The sequence below is a fragment of the Anolis sagrei genome, chromosome 2 (assembly GCF_037176765.1).
Source record: "Anolis sagrei isolate rAnoSag1 chromosome 2, rAnoSag1.mat, whole genome shotgun sequence".
Classification (NCBI taxonomy): domain Eukaryota; kingdom Metazoa; phylum Chordata; class Lepidosauria; order Squamata; family Dactyloidae; genus Anolis; species Anolis sagrei.
Genome location: NC_090022.1, coordinates 175,701,008 through 175,723,023, shown reverse-complemented (window position 1 = coordinate 175,723,023; position 22,016 = coordinate 175,701,008). Strand labels below are relative to the sequence as shown.

At 42.4% G+C, this 22,016-nt stretch overlaps 1 protein-coding gene across 1 annotated transcript in view; it reads left to right on the top strand.

Moving 5' to 3' along the window:
* Positions 1–10,902, top strand: part of LOC132767853 (protein bicaudal D homolog 2-like) — a 33,738-nt gene extending 22,836 nt beyond the window's left edge. Inside the window, exons 6-9 of the mRNA XM_060763213.2 lie at positions 268–1,032; positions 3,549–3,700; positions 6,087–6,288; positions 10,269–10,902. Coding sequence (XP_060619196.2) covers positions 268–1,032; positions 3,549–3,700; positions 6,087–6,288; positions 10,269–10,274 — 1,125 coding nt within the window. The 3' untranslated portion in view covers positions 10,275–10,902. The remainder of the gene's footprint in view (positions 1–267; positions 1,033–3,548; positions 3,701–6,086; positions 6,289–10,268) is intronic.
* The last annotated feature ends 11,114 nt before the right edge of the window (positions 10,903–22,016 follow it).

The following is a 22,016-nucleotide window of genomic DNA, read 5'->3' as shown; positions in this document are numbered from 1 at the left end:
TAGTATTTCAATGGGAAGTGTGGGCCTGCTTTTGGCTGATGAGATAGGGTTGTTGTTGTTGTTGTTGTTGTTGTTGTTGTGTGCTTTCAAGTTATTCCAGACTTAGGTTGACCTTGAGTGAGGGCTGGGTAAATGACGTTAGAGGGCTGTATTCGGCCCTCGGGCCTTAGTTTGAGGACCCCTGGCTTAAACAATGACTAGAATCTCCCATGGCTTGCTCTTACATAGCTGAACCCTGAAATCATCCACTTCCTTTTTTGCTTTCAGGCAGAAAATGAGAAGGCCTCACTAGCTTCAGATCTGCAGGACCTCAAGAAGGAGCTGGCCAACACCAAGGAGACTTTGACCCATCAGCACCTGGACCAGAGCCATGAGGTCCAGTCTCTGAATACTGGTCCTCATGATGGTGGAGGGATCAGTATGTCCCTCAGTGAGATGGAGCAGTGCCACGAGGAGCTGGAGAAGGCCCAATTGGCGGTCCGGCAGGAGAGGGCAGCAGCCATCCAACTGGAAACAGAGTTGCGAGTGGCCAGAAGGATGACTCGAGAGTGCCAGTCGCGGTTGGCTCAGGCCCAGGAGGAGCTCCTGGGTTTCTCTGAGGAAATGGCTACACTGTACCATCATGTCTGTGCCTGTCATAGTATAACCCCTCGTCGTGTGGTGTTGGACTATTACCGGGAGGGCCGCGGAGCTTGGAATTTGTGTAGGAGGCGGTCATCCAGAAAGTCTCTGTTAACGGAAATGGAGACAAGTAGCAGCGGGGACCAGTCACCTGCCAGTAGCAGCCCTGGTTCCCCCTGCGGGTTGGAGCCTCTCAATGTGGCCAACCTGACAGTGGTGCTACGAGAGCAGCTGGGGCACCTGCAGGTGGCATTGTCCCTGGCTCACCAGCAGAGCCCCATGGGCCATAGGGCTGAGCTGGAGCGTGACAAGGAGGTCCTGGTGGAGGAGGTGCTGAAGCTGAAGTCACTGCTGAGTACCAAGCGTGAACAGATTGCCACCCTGCGCACAGTGCTCAAAGCCAACAAACAGGTCAGTACCAGGCAAGTGGGGTGGGAAGCCTAGTTCAGAGCTCCTTTCAGAGATTCGGATTCTCTGAAAAGTATAAATATGACTAGGCCAGCTTTGAATTGAGTTCACAGGAAGCAGGGCTACACCACATCATCTACATAGCCCTGGAATATGATGCAACATGTTCGAGCTCACATTCTTAAACACATTCCCCAGCCCCATGTATTCTATTTTAATGGTTTAACAGCTGCTTGTCAGTCCCCTGTTTTCTAATTGCACTCTCCTTGCTTGGATCTATGCATCTCTATTCTCATATATTGTACCACTAGCAGTAGTTCCCTTTTTCTTCTGGGCAGCTCCCAGGGCACAGATCTTGGCCATTCTGGGCTTAGAAGGAAAAGCAAAAGGAATTCACTCATTTGGATCTGGCCTTATAGTTCAGTACTCAAAATATAGCCTTGTTTTTAAATGCTTTTGGTGGCCTAATGAGGCTTGGTTGGTGTTGGACCATCATCTTCTGCATTAAAGTTCTGGGGTAGGAATTGGGTGGCCCTTGAGATGTTGAGTGGCAACTCCCAGTATTTCTCACATTGCCTTTGGTGGCGAAGATAGCTGGGATTTGCAGACTATCCAATAACATCTTGAAAACGTCACAGTCCCCATCTCTGTAGTAGCTGAAACAATCATGAGAGGTCAATTCTTTTTTTAAAAAATAATTTTTATTAAGAAAAGATGTTCCAAAAAATAAGAGCAGAGTAGAATGAGGAAATGAGAATTACTGAACAAAACAAAACAAACAAACAAACAAAAAACAACTAATAAAACCCAAAAATTTGAAATTTTTAAACAAGGAAAATTATAGAATACATCGAAAGAGTGGGAACAATTTTATTATTAGAAAAGTGGGAAATAAGGAGAGAGAGAGAAAGGGGGGAAACCCTACGAAAAAATGATCCTAAAAGGACCTAAAAAGAAAGAAAAATAAATAAATAAAATAATTGTGTTGACTTCCGTTCTTCTTACTAACAACCTCAAAAAAATAAAAAGTTGTTTTTAGATCATTCCTAGGATAACTGTTTTCCCCTCAAGTAAAGAGTTACAAACTTAATTGTTGTCCTCGTTTTTTATACTATATTCATCAAAGGTTGTCCAATCCGTCCTTTTTACACCTTGACCATTATTTTGTCTTAATAAGAATGTCAGTTCATCCATGTCCTTTATTTCCATTACTTTGTCCACCCATTGCAATTTGGAAGGAGTTGAATCCAGTTTCCATGATTTTGCAAAGACCATTCTCGCCGCCGTAACTTAAAAAGTGAAAAGTTTATCCAAATTAGTGTCTTTAAAGGTCTCCCTTTCAATCATTCCTAAAAGATAAAGCTCAGGTTTCATTGAAAAGTCAATTTTTAAGATTTTTTTACACTCTATATGTACCATTTTCCAATATTCTTTTGTTCTTTCACATATGGTAATATGAGCCTTCGTGTACTTTACATTCCCAACACTTATTGTCCATATTTTCATACATCGTCTCTAATTTTTTAGGTGTCATATACCATCTATGTAGCATTTTTAACCAATTTTCCTTCAGATCGGTGGCATATGTATACTTTAGATGTTTTTTCCAAATTTGTTACCATTCCCGTAAATTAATTGGTTGGCCAATATGTCTTGCCCATTTTATCATAGAATTTTTAATCTCTCCTGTTTCTGTCGCCCATCCAAGAAGTTTCTCATAAATTTTAGTTATTATTTTCTTTTCCAAAGTCATAACCGTATCCCAAAATTCTTTCCGCTCTGAAAAACCATTTTTTTATCTGCATTAAAGTATTCCTTAATCTGCCTATATTGAACCCAGGAAACGTTCTTAAAACAAGAGGATATTTCCTCTTGTGTTTTTATTTCGTATGTATTGTTTCTTTTGACTAATATATCCTTATATGTTGGCCATTCAATCCAACCCAATAATCTTCTTTGATTTGCCTCCAGTGGGGATATCCACATAAGAGATGTCCTTTATATTTTTCCCATATCTTCATTAATGAGGATCGGATAAAGTGGTTGCCAATTTTTTTTTCTAATTTTGTCCTCCCATACCACAATACGCATGCCACCCTTTACATAAATCAAAACCTTCTAGTACCAATGTTTTCGAGAGTGCAATTCTTGAAGAGGCAAATGCACCTCATCTTTGAATGGAGGGGACATGAGGTTCCATGATAAAGTGGTTGTGGTTGCTGAGCTACATCTTGAAACAGCCTCTTAAGGGTCTCTTGTTGTTGATCAGCTGTTGGTTATAGCTCCATTTTGAATACAGCCCACCTCACCTTGGTATCTTCTAGATGTGTTGGACTAAAGCCCCATAATCCCACAGCTAACTATGCCAGAGTGATCTGGAACATGTGCATATAGTAGAGGGAGATAGTGTGTGTATGTATGGATGCATTCCCGCTTTTCCTAAAGTTTCTTAAAATTGTGCTTTATGTAAGTAGGAGGAATGTATGTCTTGGTTGAGTCTTAATGTTCTTCTCTTACAGACGGCGGAGGCTGCCATCTCCAATCTCAAAGGTCAATATGAAGGCGAGAAGATTTTGGTGTCGGAGACCATGGTCAAGTTGCGTCATGAACTCAAAGCACTAAAGGAGGATGCTGCTACTTTCTGTTCCTTACGTGCCATGTTTGCCAGCAGGTGAAGAGTTGTGTGTGTATGTATGTGTGTGTGTGTGTATATATATACATATATATATAGAGAGAGAGAATTAATGAGGGCAGGTGAGGAAGCAAGTGATAAATTAGTGTTGGGGAAGAGTGGTACTTGAACCAGTTCTCCTTCTGGTGGTCTCGCAGCTATCAGCATCACAGAACCCCTGCTGTCAGGTTAGGTTAGGAGGACCAAATATTTATTACTGCATTTAAAAAAATTAGTTCAGATTACAAGGTGAAGTACAACAATATACAGTATCTTACCCATATCCATGGAATCAGCTCTTGAAGTTTCATAGTTACCATATAGTTGCCCTGGAGAATGTAGCAAACAGGATAGCTCTCCAGGATTTTCCGAGGTCCTCCAGGGCAACTCTATAGTACCTCTGGTGGAGGTTGTTTATGTGTTTTTTTTCCATGTCAGGAGCAACTTGAGAAACTGCAAGTAGCTTCTGGTGTGAGAGAATTAGCCATCTGCAAGGACGTTGCCAGGGGATACCTAGATATTTTACCATCCTGTCGGAGGTTTTCTCTTCTGTCTCTGCATGAGGAGCTGGAGCTGACAGACGGAAGCTCCCCCCGCTCCCCAGATTCAAACCTCTAACCTTTCGGTCAGCAGTCCTGCCAGCAAAAGGGCTTAACCCACTGGTTGTTTATGTTAATAGAATGTATTATTGTCCATGGTAATTTTAGAAATGTGTCCCTCAAGGGTATAGGGGCTGATATGTACATATAATAAATTCATAATAATACAGGTGGTAAAAGACAGCATTTAAATATGGTGCCCAAGCAGGAAATAGAAACGTGTTCTGCAACCTTTTATAGATTTGCACCTGCATTGCAACATGAGTCATCATGGGCTACAGCCCATGTTACGTATGTATCAATCTCAAATATGATAACCCAGTTTTTTGATGTATTATGTCACTACATTCTTTATACCTGATGAAGTAGTCTGTGGCCTATGTAATCTCTCATAGTATAATAGAGTTGTTAGTCTTAGGTGCCATGAGACGACTTGTTCTTTTTGATGCAACAGGGTCTTTAGAAATTGAGCAAGTGTTTAGTCTTGACACTAAAAAAATGGTGATGCAGGTCTCATATGAGCCTGTTTAAGGAGAGCTTTACCAAGGTTTACAAAGCTCACCCTGTTGTAGTTGAGTAGCCTTCTTCCTCCAGCTCTGTTGAACTGTAACTTTGTTAGCTGGACATGGACTTAAGAAGATTGCTATCCAAACACACATGGATAATAATATTTAGGGATTGCCATGTACTATGCAATCTAAATGTGTGTGTGCGTGTGTATGCATAATCTGCTATGAACATTGAGCAAGCTCTTCGTAATAGTAGGGTTCTTTCCCTGAAAATCCTACTCTGCTGTATTTGTTATTTAGTATATATACCTTCAAATATGCCTTTGCAATACCAAGAACTAAAAACTTCCCTTTGTCATCATGCTGGCATCTCTGTTTTATTTAAAGTACTAACTTGGGGACCCAGTGCTGCCCGGGTTATTTGAGAAAGGAATTGTGTATCAAGGTTGGTCTTTATCAGTTATTTATATGGCTCGCAGTGGTCTCAGGAAGTTAGTGAAGATACTGTGGTCCATCCTCCTCCAAACTGCACGAGGATGGAGAGTGGGTAATGGGGGCTCTGTGTGCCAAGTTGGGTCTTGATCAGTTATTGATGAGGTTTGCAGCGGTCTCGGGAAGTGAGTGAAGGTACTTCAAGTCCCATCATCCATGGTCTGTCCTCCTCCAATCCGCACCAGGATGTAGAGTGGGTCATGAGAGCTCTGTGTGCCAAGTTTGGTCAGTCATTGGATGAGTGTCACAGCAGTCTCGGGAAGCGAGTGGAGGTACTGCAAGTCCTATCATCCATGGCCCACCCTCCTCCAACCAGCAGTAGAATTCAGAGTGCGTCATGGGGGCTCTGTGTGCCAAGTTTAATCTTTATCGGTCTTCGTTGGGGGCCACAGTGGTCTGTGGGAACCGATGAGTTTGAAAGTACTACTGATCCCATCATCCTTTTTCCGTCCTCACCCAAACCTCACCAGGACGTAAAGGGGGTCATGGGGGTTATGTGTTCCAAGTTTGGTCCAGATCCGTCACCCGTGCTGGTCACTGTGCCCTGTGAAAGTGGCAGCCGGTCAGAAAGCTGCCACATACACCGTCCTCCCTCCGCATACAAACACTTACTTTATTATATACATAAACAAATTAAGAGATCCGTGCCAAACAGGACATTTTGAGCTGTTTCTGACAAGTGAAGGGACCTGTGATATTCGCATGGCACTGACCCATCAAGGGATCCGAGTGACAGTTCTTTGTTTGTCATGAAATGGAATCCAACAGAATCCTTTCTGTCCCCAGGTGTGATCAGTACGTGAGCCAGCTAGATGAAATGCAGCGGCAGCTAGCAGCTGCTGAGGATGAGAAGAAGACTCTGAGCTCTCTATTGCGCATGGCTATCCAGCAGAAACTAGCACTCACGCAGCGGCTGGAATCGCTTGAGAGTCCGATGGAAGGATCCCGAATCAGTCGAAGGGCTCTCAGACCAGCCAAGGGCAGTGCGGTAAGAAAAATGGGAGACATTGGGTTGTGGAAAGGGGGAAACAGGAGGTACCAAAATCATACGTCTGGTACAGTTGTAACATTGCACAGTTGTCTCCGTGGTAATGAGGAGGGTCTTACAGGCCCACATGCATTTTGTTCTGTTCTTCCTCTATTCTATAGGATTCCCCTTTCAGCTTTGGAACTGACTGGGGCCAGTGTTTATGTTAAGGGCAGTTAAATTTGCATCAATGTTAAGAGCAAACTACATTTTGCAACTACATTATGATGGTACAGTGGGACCAGATACATTTTAGGCCCCGGCCCAAATTACCTGTCCGAACACATCTCCCCCTATGTACCATCACGGAGATTAAGATCCTCCGGGGAGGCCCTGCTTTCCGTCCCGCCATTGTCACAGGCACGATTGGTGGGGACGGAAGACAGGGCCTTCACGGTGATTGCTCCCCGGCTATGGAACTCCCTTCCTGGTGAGATCAGGTTGGCCCCCTCCCTACTGTCCTTTCGAAGAATGGTAAAAACTTGGCTGTGCGACCAAGCTTTCGGGACAGGGCAATAAAGCAGCAATAGGAAAGATGACCAGGCCAATTAGATTTGATGCGGATGACTAGGACGGTTTTGAATGGTGTATTTTAATATTTTGATAAATGTTCTTTAATGTTTACATATTGTATGTGAATTTGTGTCCCAGCATTGAACGTTTGCCGTGTATATGCTGTGCTCCGCCCTGAGTCCCCTTCGGGGTGAGAAGGGTGGAATATAAATGTTTTAAATAAAATAAATAAATTTTACTTCTCCTTCCTTTCACTAGACACACAAAAGGTTATTCTTTCTGGTTATCATAATAGCGCTACGATTCCAGTTTAACTGCCATGGCAATATCTTATGGAATCCTCAGATCTGCAGTCTTGGGAGAAGCATTTAGACTTCTCGTTAGGAAAAGCTAGACTACCTCCCAAAACTACAACACCCAGGATTCCATAGGATGAAGCCATAGCAGCTGAAGTGGAATCAGAGCACTTTATTTTGTAGTGTTAGAGGGCCGGGGTTGCTTTCCCCAACCAGCTCTCCTTTTGAAGTAATTCTAGTGAATCCCACTGGCATTTCTTAGATGCCTTCTATATTTTCCCATCTTTGACCCAAGCCAATATCAACAACGGCTGTTTTTCTCATAATTTGCGTCAAAGAGGAATAGTCACAAGCCATGAGTGAAGGAAGGAGAAGTAACTATTTAGGATATGGAAGACTGGAGGGGGAAATTGGGAGAGAGAAAAGAGAAGTAAAAGTTCCAGGATGACTTTTGAGAAAAACAACCTTCTCTCAATCATATAATGCATGCTATAAAGGATAAAAAGGAAGGTAAAAGGAAGAGGGGCCGACCAAGGGCAAGATGGATGGACGGCATCCTTGAAGTGACTGGACTGACCTTGAAGGAGCTGGGGGTGGTGACAGCCGACAGGGAGCTCTGGCGTGGGCTGGTCCATGAGGTCATGAAGAGTCAGAGACGACTGAACGAATGAACAACAACATAAAGGATAGGGGATTATGCAGAAATCCCAACCACTGACAAACAGTTATAATGATAGAGACTATTTGGGCAATATAATTCCCAACTGCTGGCACCAATTATAATTATTGAGGGACTATTTAAATAATAAATCCCAACAGCTATACCACCACTTGTTAATGGAATGTGGCTTTCCTAATTAAAAATCAAAAGCAGAAGCTGTAATAAGCTGGAACAAACTTCTTCTGGCCGAAAAACCTTTTGAAAGAACTCTAGCCACCATCAAACTTAAAAGCAATGTTAAGCCCTTGGCTTACCTGAAGTATCTTGGGCAAGAGTGTGCTGGATTAGCACTCAGGCTTGTGTTCTGAGGTAAAACTGAAAAGATTACTCTTTTAAAATATACACTGCCACCATTAGACTTTTGATTGCTGCAGGAAACTGCTTTTAAAACTTCACCCACAGAGGCACACATGAGACAGATGTTGTGAACAATAAAACAATGATGTTTATTTAAGAGAACTTGAACAAAACAGGCATTAAGCTTAGCTGTACTGAAGTACTGACTTAAAAGTGTGTGGTTTCTTTAAGCAGTTCAAACTTAGTTGCACATAACACTCTAATATTCCTCCAGAAATTACTGATAGGATTTCTTCTCTGAAAGTAATTCTAAACTCCACTACAGATAGTCCTTTCCTGGATCTATCCCTACATTCCTCCACCAGCTATCTTCCCTAATAGCTGTAAAATCTTCTCACTAGCTATCTCTGCTAGCTAACTGACCAATTTTAGGCCTCTTTCACTATTCTCTTCTCCTCTCCAAACTCCTAACTCTTTCTTCTTTGACACCCAGACTCAATCTGAGCTGACAGGGTTTTAAAACACACCCTTAAAGTCAACTTTTTTTCCTTTTCTTAGTTAAGCTCCGCCCATTCTCTCCCAGCCAATCACTAACTCCTCTCATTTCCTCCAAGCTGCTCCTAAGCACGCCCCTTCAGGAAATTAGATTTAAAATGGATTTCCCTGGCACCCTTTCCAAAATGGCTGCCAAACTTCCTGGGCCTACTTTCCTAGGCTTTTCCTAGCCTAACAGGTAGGGAATTCATCACACATGCCATCCTCAAAAGCAATGATTCTCAATCTGTGGGTCCCCAGGTGTTTTGGCCGACAACTCCCAGAAATCCCAACTTGTTTACCAGCTGTTAGGATTTCTGGGAGTTGAAGGCCAAAACATCCAAGGACCCACAGGTTGAGAACTACTGTTCAAAAGTGTGAATATAAGGCAAATGTAACCTTCATGCACTCATTAGATAAGCTTCAACTGCAATATGTAGAAAACAGTGCTAGCCAACGTATACAGTTCAGTCTGCACAGTTAAAATGCATTCATTTTCTGGTCCTAATTCAAGGTGCAGGTACTTACCTACAAAGCCCTAAACAGTTTGGGACCCGCCTACCTGCGTGACCGCATCTCTGTGTACGAACCCACATAATCTCTTCGTTCATCTGGAGAGGCCCTGCTCACGATCCCATCTGCATCGCAAGCGCGATTGGTGGGGACAAGGGATAGGGCTTTCTCAGTGGTGGCCCCTCGACTCTGGAACACTCTCCCTAAGGACATCAGGCAGGCCCATCGCTAGCAATCTTTAGGAGGAGCTTGAAAACGTGGCTGTTCCAGTGTCCCTTTCCTATTGAATAAGAAAACTCCTAGCATTATGTGCCAACGCACTTTATCAGAGATCTAGGATATCTGCATGCCCATCCCCCTCCAAACACCCTACCTTGTCATGCCCAGCACTTTTAATTTTAATTATTACATTTGGCCCGGCCATTGTTTTTAATTGTGTCATTGGGTGTTGTTAATGTTATTGATTTGTTTTTTGAGTTATTGTGTTGTTATTGTTGCTGTTGTTTTTATTATTGTATTTGGGCTCAGCCTCTTGTAAGCCGCACCGAGTCCTTCCGGAGATGGTAAAGGTAAAGGTAAAGGTAGTCCCCTGACATTAAGTCCAGTCATGTCTGACTCTGGGGTGTGGTGCTCATCTCCATTTCTAAGCCGAAGAGCCAGCATTGTCCGTAGACACCTCCAAGGTCATGTGGCCGGCATGACTGCATGGAGCGCCGTTACCTTCCCGCAGGAGTGGTACCTATTGATCTACTCACATTTGCATGTTTTCGAACTGCTAGGTTGGCAGAAGCTAGGGCTGACAGTGGAAGCTCACGCCGCTCCCCAGAATTGAACCTGCGACCTTTCGATCAACAAGCTCAGCAGCTCAGTGCTTTAACCCACTGCGCCACCGGGGGCTCCTCCGGAGATGGTAGTGGGGTACAAATAAAGGATTATTATTATTATTATTATTATTATTATTATTATTATTACTATTATTATTATAAATGCTAAGTAACATAAGGAAATGCAGAGTTACCAGAGGCCCTTTTATTTCTATTGCTAAGTTTGTGTGCTTCTCTTTCCAGAGATGAGATGGCTGCATCCACTGCAGGATTTCCTTGCAATTGTGATGTGATCCGTTGTGCCGAAAGAACACTGAAGAACAGGGGAAATGCAGCACTTGAATATCACAACCAGTGAATCTGGATCCCTTGTATTAGGAGAGAGGCCGTAGCCAAAGCTCAATTTCTTCCCTGCTGTGCCTTAAGATTTGTTTCCACTTCTCTCTGTGTGTGCGCGCTCTGATTTGCCTCTGGTGCTGTGTTTTCTAAGCACCTCTAATGCTGTGCCTTTTGTTAGTTCTAATGTTAGTGGTGCAGATAACTAGGATCTACTACTTTCTTTGTTTCTATCCGTTGAAAGAAGTTGGGTGATCCTGCCTCCCTCAACCCCTCGTTTCCTGGACCTGTTGCACTCATTCAGGCCAACTCTTCTCTGCCTTCCTCTCATCCCTCCCCCCACCCTTGTCCCCACTTCTGATTTTGCACACAGTGGATAACTAACCTCAGGCTTCAAAGGTTGAGAGAAGAAGAAAAACTAGCTCCATATGATTGTGTGGTGTCTTGTGAGATATGTAATGAAAAAAAAGCAATTTTGATTGTTGCCTGGGGCTAGGTAGTCCCTGGTTATTTGAAACAAATAAATAATGGCTTTCCTGAATCACTTGTCTTCTTTTTATTCCATTTTTCCTTGCTTAAAAATGGTGCTTTGTCTTCATTTACTTACAATGGCAGCCAACAGTTTTCTAAATGCAAGTTGTAGCCTTATAAAAGATCTTTGTTGTGGAGTGCCTTCGAGCCATTTTCAGCTTACGGCAACCTTAAGATGAACCTTTTACAGGGTTTTCTTGACAAAATTTGTTCAAAGGAGGTTTTTCTTTGAACATATCTTGAATTAACGGGTTGAGTGTTCCTTATCTGAAATGTGTGGGACCATTTTGGGATGCCCGTTTTTTGCCCCATTTTGGAATACCTGTATTTTGATATGTGTTCATAATGAAATATCTTGGAGATGGGACTCAAGTTTAAACAGGGAATTCATTTATGTTTTGTAAATATCTTATACCAGGGATCCCCAAAGGAAGGCCCAGGAATTGAGTTGAATCTGCTATTATGTTTGGGTACTATTGTTGCCTGCAAAGTGTCCTCTCTCCTTGTTTCCCAAACATAACCACTTGTAATTGTGCATAACATGAGGGATGGGGGTGGGTTTGCTGTGACATACTGTGCTTTTGTGTCAATAATAATAATAATAATAATAATAATAATAATAATAATAATGTATTGTTGAAGGCTTTCATGGCTGGAATCACTAGGTTCTTGTGAGTTTTTTCGGGCTATAGGGCCATGTTCTAGAGACATTTCGCCTGACGTTTCGCCTGCATCTATGGCAAGCATCCTCAGAGGTAGTGAGGTCTGTTGGAATTAGGACAATGGGTTTATATAGCTGTGGAATGGCTGGGGTGGGGCAAAGAGCTCTTCTCTGCTGGAGCCAGGTGTGAATGTTTCAACTGACCACCTTCATTAGCATTTGAAGGCCTGGCTGAGCCTGGGAAAATCTTTTGTTGAGAGGTGTTAAGCTGTCCCTGGTTGTTTCCTCTCTGCTGTTTTGCTGTTGTAATTTTAGAGTTTTTTAATACTGGTAGCCAGATTTTGTTCATTTTCATGGTCTCTTCCTTTCTGTTGAAATTGTCCACATGCTTGTGGATTTCAATGGCTTCTCTGTGTAGTCTGACATGGTGGTTGTTGGTGTGGTCCAGCATTTCTGTGTTCTCAAATAATATGCTGTGTCCAGGCTGGTTCATCAGGTGCTCTGCTATGGCTGACTTCTCTGGTTATTTTTAATACTGGTAGCTAAAATTACAACAGCAAAACTCTAAAATTACAACAGCAAAACAGCAGAGAGGAAACAACCAGGCACATCTTAACACCTCTCAACAAAAGATTTTCCCAGGCTCAGCCAGGCCTTCAAATGCTAATGAAGGTGGTCAGTTGAAACATTCACACCTAGCTCCAGCAGAGAAGAGTTCTTTGCCCCACCCCAGCCATTCCACAGAGATATAAACCCATTGTCCTCATTCCAACAGACCTCACTACCTCTGAGGATGCTTGCCATAGATGCAGGCGAAACGTCAGGAGAAATGCCTCTAGAACATGGCCCTATAGCCCGAAAAAACCCACAAGAACCAAATAATAATAATAATAATAATAATAATAATAATAATAATAATAATCTTTTAAGTAAATTTATGTGTTTGGGTACATTCATATGCATCCAGGGTCACATGCAGCCAATGGTCCACAGGTTGGCCAAGCCTGATATAAAGGATACTTTTACTTTCCCACTTACCTGTTGCTATAAATGGGATAGAATAGAACCCCCTCCTCCTTTTTATGATGCATTTCTTCACATTACTTTTTGCACTGTGAAGGCAGACAAATCTCTCTACTTTCTAGCTAGTTTTGCCTCTGCTAGCGAAAGGCAGTGTTTTTCTTGCCTTGTACCAAGGAACATGCCCTGCCTGGCCCAGATGCAAGGCTCTCTGAAAGCGCTTTCTGTGCTTTAAGCAGGACTCTGTGCCAGGCGCTGGGGGAGGGAGGAGAGGGCTGTTTGTGCTTCTGTTTAAACAAGGCACCTCTGCCAGAGGCCAAAGACCTGCTGTTAAAGGGAACTGGTGGGAGACCTTCATATGGAGGGAAGATGCCCCCTTCTGGTCAAAATGGGAAGCCTATATAGCATCAGCCCAAAGATTAAAGAGCAAAGCTTTGGTTTGGCCTCCTCTTCCGAGGGTCACATCTGTCAGATTTAGTTTTTTAGTTTTTCTCACTTTCTAATTTTTTTGCAATTCCTTTCCCTGAACTTCTCTGCCCTATACATTTGGCTCAGAGTTTTGTAAACAGTTTTGATTAGTATTTGTTTGCATTTTGGTCCCAATTTGGTCAAATTTACACTTTTGTGAATTGATGGGAAAAAAACTGGGACATTTGATTGTGAACTTCAGAGAAATATTTTATTTTGTTTTGATTTTGTTTTATTACATTTTATTTTATTGTGTGTTTTTTAATCTGCATTTTCGGGCTTTTCCCCTTGTAAGCTGCCCTGAGTCACTTCGGGGAGATGGTAGCGGGTATAAAAATAAAATTATTATTATTAAATATACATTTTCTAGGAGAATCATATTTTGGTTCATGGGTTGATTTTTAAAATGTGAAACTAGGTAAGTCTGCATTAAAATGAAAGCCAAACAAATAATAATAATCACCATCATCATCATCTATATAAATAAAAATGTAATGTTCGTTTGTGATATTCACAGAACTAAAAAACCACTGAGGGAATTGACACCAAATTTGGACACAAGACATCAAACAACCCAATGTATGTCCTTCATTCAAAACTTTTTGATTTTGTCATTTGGGAGTTGTAGTAGCTGGGATTTATAGTTCACCTACAATCAAAGAGCATTCTGAACCGCACCAACGTTGGAATTGAACCAAACTTGGCTCACAGTTCTCCCATGACCAACGGAAAATACTGGAAGGGTTTGGTGGGCAGTGTCCTTTGGTTTTGGAGTTGTAGTTCACTTACAGCCAGAGATCACTGTGGACTCAAACAATGATGGATCTGGACCAAACTCTACACGAATATTCAATATGCCCAAATGTGAACACTGGTAGAGTTTGGGGAAAATAGAATCTTGACATTCGGGAGTTGTAGTTGCTGGGATTTATAGTTCACCTACAATCACAGAGCATTCTGAACCCCACCAACGATAGAATTGGGCCAAAGCTCCCACACAGAACCCCCATGTGGGCCACAGCAATGTGTGGCAGGGAACGGCTAGTAATAATAATAATAATAATAATAATAATAATAATAATAATAAGGAACCCTGAAGAATGAGACAGAAGTCCTGATGCTTGCAGCCCAGGAACAAGCCATCAGAACCAATGCAATTAAGGCCAGGATTGAAAAATCAACGGATGACCCAAAATGCGGACTGTGCAAGGAAGCTGATGAAACCATGGATCATATCCTCAGCTGTTGCAAGAAAATTGCACAGACGGACTACAAACAAAGGTACAACTCTGGCTCAGATGATTCACTGGAACTTATGTCACAAGTACCACCTGCCAGCAGTAAAGAATTGGTGGGATCATAAACCTGCAAAGGTTGTGGAAAATGAACATGCAAAAATACTGTTGGACTTTCGAATCCAGACTGACAAAATTTTGGAACACAATACACCAGACATCACAATTGTGGAAAACGTTTGGATTATTTATGTTGCCATACCAGGTGACAGTTGCATTGAGGAAAAACAACAGGAAAAACTCAGCCGTTATCAGGACCTCAAAATCGAACTGCAAAGGCTCTGGCATCAACCAGTACAGGTGGTTCCAGTGATTATTGGCACACTGGGTGCCAAAAGATCTCAGCTGGCACTTGGAAACAACGAACATTGACAAAATCACGATCTGTCAACTGCAAAAGGCCATCTTACTTGGATCTGCATGCATCATTCGAAAATACATCACACAGTCCAGGATGCTTGGGAAGTGTTCAACTTGTGATTTTGTGATACGAAATCCAGCATATAGATCTAATTTGCTGTGACATACTGTGCTTTTGTGTCAGAATAATAATAATAATAATAATAATAATAATAATAATAACTTTATTTATATTCTGTTCTGTCTCCCCGCAGATCCAAACATAAAAGGCAAACATTCAGTGCCCAAATACAACAACAATACATCTCTACTAACAAAATTTAACAACCCAACATATAAACACAAATTATGACTTAACAATTAAAATTAATTAAATAAAAAAACATATCCACTTATCTCTAACATTGTAGAGCTAAACCTGTGTTTTTTTTTGTTTCTCTTATGTTTTATATGCAGACTGGCCCAAAAATACATCAAAGTTAGATCAGCAGAGAAACTCATTTAATTTTTCACTCGTCCAGGTTATAGAAGGAGTTCTTCAGCATGAAGCAAGAGTGCTGAGATTGTGAAAGGTAGTTCTTATGTAACTTTTATTATGCTTGATGTTTTAGATCTTTAAAAATAAATGCCTGCAACAAAGAGAATTCTTCTGTTATGTTTCCAATGCAGTGTTGGTCTTTCTGCAAGACTGTTCCTTCTCCCTTGCATAGTGAATAATGGAAGAGAAGATCCAGTATGATCACTTACATCTCAGGACTACTTTTTTTGCCCTGATCTATGTTATATTGATTGTAGGGAAGAGTACTTTTGGTAGACTTCCAGGCCTGATAGTGTTTTGCAAGACTCCGCTCTGTCACAGACCTGTGGAACATGATCATTATCACACCACAAACGCTCTAGCAATTACAGTGGTCCAGAGCCAGCTGTTGAAGAAAGATAGCTCCCAATGCGTCAACATGTTGTTGTGTTCAGCCCAAGGAGACTGAGAAAAAAATCCCATGGAAAATATGGCAGTCACTCTGAGGAAAATATTTGAGGAGTTTAACACTATCCAGGAGATGCCAACAGGTTTGGGTCAGGGCTAACTTCACATTGTAGGATGGAGACTATAGATTCCTCATGCTTCTTAATGAGATTAGACAAGTAGTATGTGATCATTTCTTTGAGGCCTGTTGGAGAAAGCACACCCATAACTTTAAGATGCCACCAATTCCACCATGCCCTTTCTTTTCCCTTTTCTCTTAGTTCTCTCATACTGGAAGTATTTGTCTCCAGAGGTCTAATTGCAGCAAATGACACCATCAGGAACAAATAACAGCTTTCATTTGCAGGAGCAGGAGGAATTAATGCCTTGATGTACTATATCTATACTTTATGGTTACTATTTCTAGAACAGTGGTTCTCAACATGTGGGTCCCCAGATATTTTGGCCTACAACTCCCAGAAATCCCAGCCAGTTTACCAGCTGTTGGGATTTCTGGGAGTTGAAGGCCAAAACATCTGAGGACCCACAGCTTGAGAACCACTGTTCTAGAGCAGTGGTTCTCAACCTGAGGTCCCCAGATGTTTTTGGCCTACAACTCCCAGAAATCCCAGCAAGTTGACCAGCTGTTAAGATTTCTGGGAGTTGAAGGCCAAAAACATCTGGGGACCCCAGGTTGAGAACCACTGTTCTAGAGGGAAATACCAGCTAATGATGAGAGAAACAAATAATTTGGATTGTGTTCTGCACCTTCAAGTTGACTGTGAATTATGGTGACCATATCCTAGAGTTTTCTTGGCAAGGTTTATTTAGAAGGGAGTTGCCTTTGCCTTTCTGTAAGGCTGAGGGAGTGTGACTTGCCCAAGGTCACCCAATGGGTTTCCATGGCTGAGCAGAGATTCAAACCCGAGTTTCCTGGTCCAACATTCAAACCATTATTGTAGTCTAGGCATGGCCTATTTGATGTTTTGGGCCTCAAGTTCCCAGAAACCTCCACAGACAATGGTAAAAGACTGTAATTCTTGTTCAAACCATCTGATCACAGTGTTGATCTAGGTACAACTAAAGTACCTCATCTATATAAAAAAAAATTAATGTTCATTTGTTGGATTAACATAACTCAAAAACCACTGGACAAATTGACACCAAATTTGGACACACACCTATCAGGCCAACGAGTGACCATCACTCATAAAAACACTGAAAAACACAGCAGAAGAGACTTAAAAAGCAAAAAACAACAACAACACTACAACGCATGCGCACAAAACACATATGCACAGACTGTGCCACAGCAACGCATGGCAGGGGACGGCTAGTTACAAATATAAAAAGACCCCTGTGTCCATGAGGAATAGGTTCCCAATCAAACCACTAAAAATGCAGATATAATAATAATAATAATAATAATAATAATAATAATAATAATAGTTTATTATTCCCTGCCACCATCTCCCCAAAGGGACTCAGGCCGGCTAACATGAGGCCAAGGCCAAGTCATTACAATAAAGCAAAATAAAATACATACAAAACAGATGATAGCATCAAATAAAAATGCTTAACAGTCATGAAATAGTGACAATAACATAATAAAACAAAGTATAGAATGATAAAAGAATTAAACAAGGGCAAGCTGGGCCAAATGCAAAGGGTAAAAATTGTAAAACCCATGGGTGAAATGATAGATAGATAGATAGATAGATAGATAGATAGATAGATAGATAGATAGATAGAGTGCAGCGCCTAGAGTGGGATTCAGGTGGGATAAACAATGAGGAGTAATCTCAGGGATGAGATAAAGTACACCAAAAATTGGTACTGGGACGGGACATGGCATGGGAATTAGTTGTTCATTCCTCAAAAGCACACTGGAAAAGCCAAGTTTTTAAACTTTTCCTAAAGGCTGCCAGGGTGGGTGCTTGCCTAATCTCCCTGGGGAGCGAGTTCCAGAGCCAAGGGGCCACCATGGAGAAGGCCTTCTCCCTTGTGATGGAGGTGGGAGCAAGAGGAGGGCCTCCCCCGAAGATCCAAGGGATTACGCAGGTTTGTAGGAGGAAATGCGATCACAAAAGTAGGAAGATATACCCAAATGCCATTAAATAATGGCTTCTGGCATACCATACACCTGTGTTGGATGACCTAGGGATTCCTATAGAGCTGTCCTTTTTAGGAATTTTCTACAACAGAACTCGGAGTTTCCTTATGGAGAGAAAAAGCGGGATATAAATAAACATAATAATAACAAGGGAAGTATACCATAGAGAACCTAGCAAATTCCTAGAGGCCATTTTCACCCAGGTACAAGAAAGTGGAACTGTAGATATGGGTTCCTCGGTTATGTGGGCCTTTCTGTACAGCATGGGACTATGGCACCTGAACAGCGTGTATGTTTTGGATCCTGCTCAGAAAGCTTCAGTACATCTAGGTTACAAAACTAAAAGTATGGGTGGGGAACATCGACAAAGATGGAAAGCATGGTGGTTATTAGCACGTCATCTTACTTGTGCTTTGTTTGTAACAGACAAATAAGTTTCCCACCAAAGCTGCATTTGCAGAAGATAGAAGATGGCCTTTGATTTATTCTTGGGAAGTCTGACTTGGCCACGGTAGTCAACGCTTTGGTTACATCCCGCTTAGATTACTGCAACGCACTCTACGTGGGGTTGCCTCTGAAGACTGCCCGGAAGCTGCAGCAAGTCCAACGCTCGGCAGCCAGATTACTAACGGGTGCTGGGTACAGGGAGCACACCACTCCGCTGTTACACCAGCTCCACTGGCTGCCAATTAGCTTCCGAGCACAATTCAAAGTGCTGGTGTTAACCTATAAAGCCCTAAACGACTCCGGCCCTGTTTACCTCTCCAAACGTATTCTCCCCTACGTACCATCAAGATTACTAAGATCGTCTGGAGAGGCCCTGCTCTCGGTCCCACCGGCCTCACAAGTGCAGCTGGTGGGGACGAGGGACAGGGTCTTCTCGGTGGTGGCCCCGCAACTCTGGAACTCTCTCCCACCGGAGGTCAGGACCGCCCCGTCTATTCTGACATTCAGGAAACGGGTGAAGACGTGGTTGTGGAGACAGGCTTTCGATGAATGAGACAGCACCCTAGGATTGTGGATGGAAGATGTAGTATACTGGTTTTTAATATGACGACTGACCACCGTAGTTTTAAATATAGTTGTTATTTTAAATGTGTTATTGTATATTTGTCGTGTCAGAGCAACCAGTCCATTATATATTACATTTCTAACAGAACAAAGCAAACAGACAGAAAAATACACATCTTGTGAGTTTGGTAGTTGGTTAAATGTCCTTTGACCAGTATCTGGCCACTTGGAGTGCTTCCGTGTTGCTGCAAGAAGGTCCTCCATGGTGCATGTGGCAGGGCTCAGGTTGCATTGCAGCAGGTGGTCAGTGGTTTGCTTTTCTCCACACTCGCATGCCGAGGATTCCACTTTGTAGCCCCATTTCTGAAGGTTGGCTCTGCATCTCGTGGTGCCAGAGCGCAGTCTGTTCAGTGCCTTCCAAGTCACCCAGTCTTCTGTGTGCCCAGGAGGGAGTCTCTCATTGGGTATCAGCCATTGGTTGAGGTGCTAGGTTTGGGCCTGCCACTTTTGGACTCTCGCTTGCTGAGGTGTTCCAGCGAGTGTCTCTGTAGATCTTAGAAAACTATGTCTAGATTTAAGTCGTTGGCGTGCTGGCTGATACCCAAATAAGGGATGAGCTGGAGATGTCTCTAAGAGGTGAGAAGCTCGGTATAGAAAACTTTGAAATAAATAAATAAATGAATTCTGTCATATCATTATTGTTTTAAACATGCTGAGATTAAGACTCTACTGCTAAACAGCAGCCATGTTACAGCTGGTTGTGGTAATGGGAGAAAATGGTTTTTATTGTGATGGGTGGCGGAAGATTAGGAGAGAGGAAGCTGGGATAAACAGGCATATGACTAGCAAAGGGTCATATTTGCTTCTTTGACTAATCTGTGTCCATGTGATTTTATCTGGCTGCTCTTTACACGCTCTGTTGTTTATAGAATTCTGTGATGACAGCAAAACAAGGAGCGATACAATCAAAGTCATATGTTTTCTAAGACATCATGTTTTGGTTATTTAGAGAAAAAGAAATTTTGCTCTAAAACTGGTTCACATGAACCTTCTGGCTATTGACATTGTTTAGAGGTGAATCCCCCCCACCCCACCCCCCAATGGTTGAAATACAGATTACAAATGTGTTTTGTACAATATAGCACTGGGAGCTGAAAGAGAACTTGGCGGGGCAACATTTATGTAGTTGTATTGTCGAAAGCTATCATGGCCATAATCACTGGGTTGTTGTAGGTTTTTTGGGCTGTATGGCCATGTTCTAGAAGCATAGGTTTTTAAATCTTTGTGTGTTATTGTTTATATGTGAGTTATATTAATGGTATTGTTTATTTGCTTATTGCTTGTTGTTTTTACTGATGTGTTGTTGGGCTTGGCCTCATGTAAGCTGCTCTGAGTCACTTGGGGAGATGGTGATGGGGTATAAATAAAGTTTTATAATAATAATAATAGTAATTATTATTATTATTATTATTATTATTATTATTATTATTATTATTTTCTCTCTGACATTTCGCCTGCATCTGTGGCAAGCATCCTTAGAGGTTGTGAGGAAACTTAAGTCGTTTCCATTGATTCACTGGGCTTACACTAGTTGGAAATTAGAAATGGTTTTAGAAGAAAAATGGATTTAGTTTTAGTGGGATCAAACATTTGAATCTAGACCTGAAGTGGAAATTTAGTGCCCCTCTAGATGGGGAATTATTATTTTGTAGCATTCCTTATCATTGCCTGGTCCCTATTTATTTGTCGTGTCAGAGCAACCAGTCCATTATATTACATTTCTAACAGAACAGAGCAAACAAATAGAAAAATACAAAACTTGTGAGTTTGGTAGTTGGTTAAATGTCCTTTGACCAGTATCTGGCCACTTGGAGTGCTTCTGGTGTTGCTCCAAGAAGGTCCTCCATTGTGCATGTGGCAGGGCTCAGGTTGCATTGCAGCAGGTGGTCAGTAGTTTGCTCTTCTCCACACTCGCATGTCGAGGATTCCACTTTGTAGCCCCATTTCTGGAGGTTGGCTCTGCATCTCGTGGTACCAGAGCGCAGTCTGTCCAGTGCCTTCCAAGTCGCCCAGTCTTCTGTGTGCCCAGGAGGGAGTCTCTCATTTGGTATCAGCCATTGGTTGAGGTGCTGGGTTTGAGCCTGCCACTTTTGGACTCTCGCTTGCTGAGGTGTTCCAGCGAGTGTCTCTGTAGATCTTAGAAAACTATGTCTAGATTTAAGTCATTGACGTGCTGGCTGATACCCAAACAGGGGGACATAAGAGAAGCCTCCTTGCAGGATTGCAAGACATCCGGGCGTCCCCTGGGCAACGTCTTCGTAGACGGCTGATTCTCTCGCCACAGAAGCGACCAGCATGCAAGAAGAAGCCTGGTCCCTAAGGCTGCTGGGAGTTGCAATTCAACAACAACTGGGGTGCTGCATACCTTCTGATGTCAAGCATAGACACCCCCCCCCCCCCCCGAGTCAAATTATAAATGAAATTATAGTTGAAGGCGCAGCGGGAAGAGCCGTGGAGAGCAGGAGCCTGGAAGCCCATGGGAATCGCTTCTGCAAATGATCAGAGATCCAGAGGAGCCCAGCAGCAGCTACCAAGTGCCCTGTATACAATTTATCTTCCCCCTTTATTACAATATAACTTCTAAATAAACATACACTACAGCAGTGTTTCCCAACCTTCCTAATGCCGCGACCCCTTAACACAGTTCCTCATATTGTGGTGACCCCCAACCATAACATTATTTTCGTTGCTACTTCAGAACTGTCATTTTGCTACTCTTATGAATCATAATGTAAATTATCTAATATGCAGGATGTATTTTCAATCACTGCACCACATTTGGCACAAATACCCGATACACCCAAATTTGAATACTGGTGGGGTTTGGGGGGGGGGGTTGATTTATTTTGTCATTTGGGAGTTGTAGTTGCTGGGATTTATAGTTCACCTACAATCCCAGAGCATTCTTTACTCCACCAACAATGGAATTGAACCAAACTTGGCATACAGAACTCCCATGACCAACAGAAAATACCAGAAGGGTTTGGTAGGCACTGACCTTGAGTTTTGGAGTTGTAGTTCACCTACATCCAAAGAGCACTGTGGACTCAAACAATGATGGATCTGGACCAAACTTGGCACGAATATTCCATATGCCCATATATGAACACAGATGGAGTTTGGGGGAAATAGACCTTGACATTTGGGAGTTGTAGTTGCTAGGATTTATAGC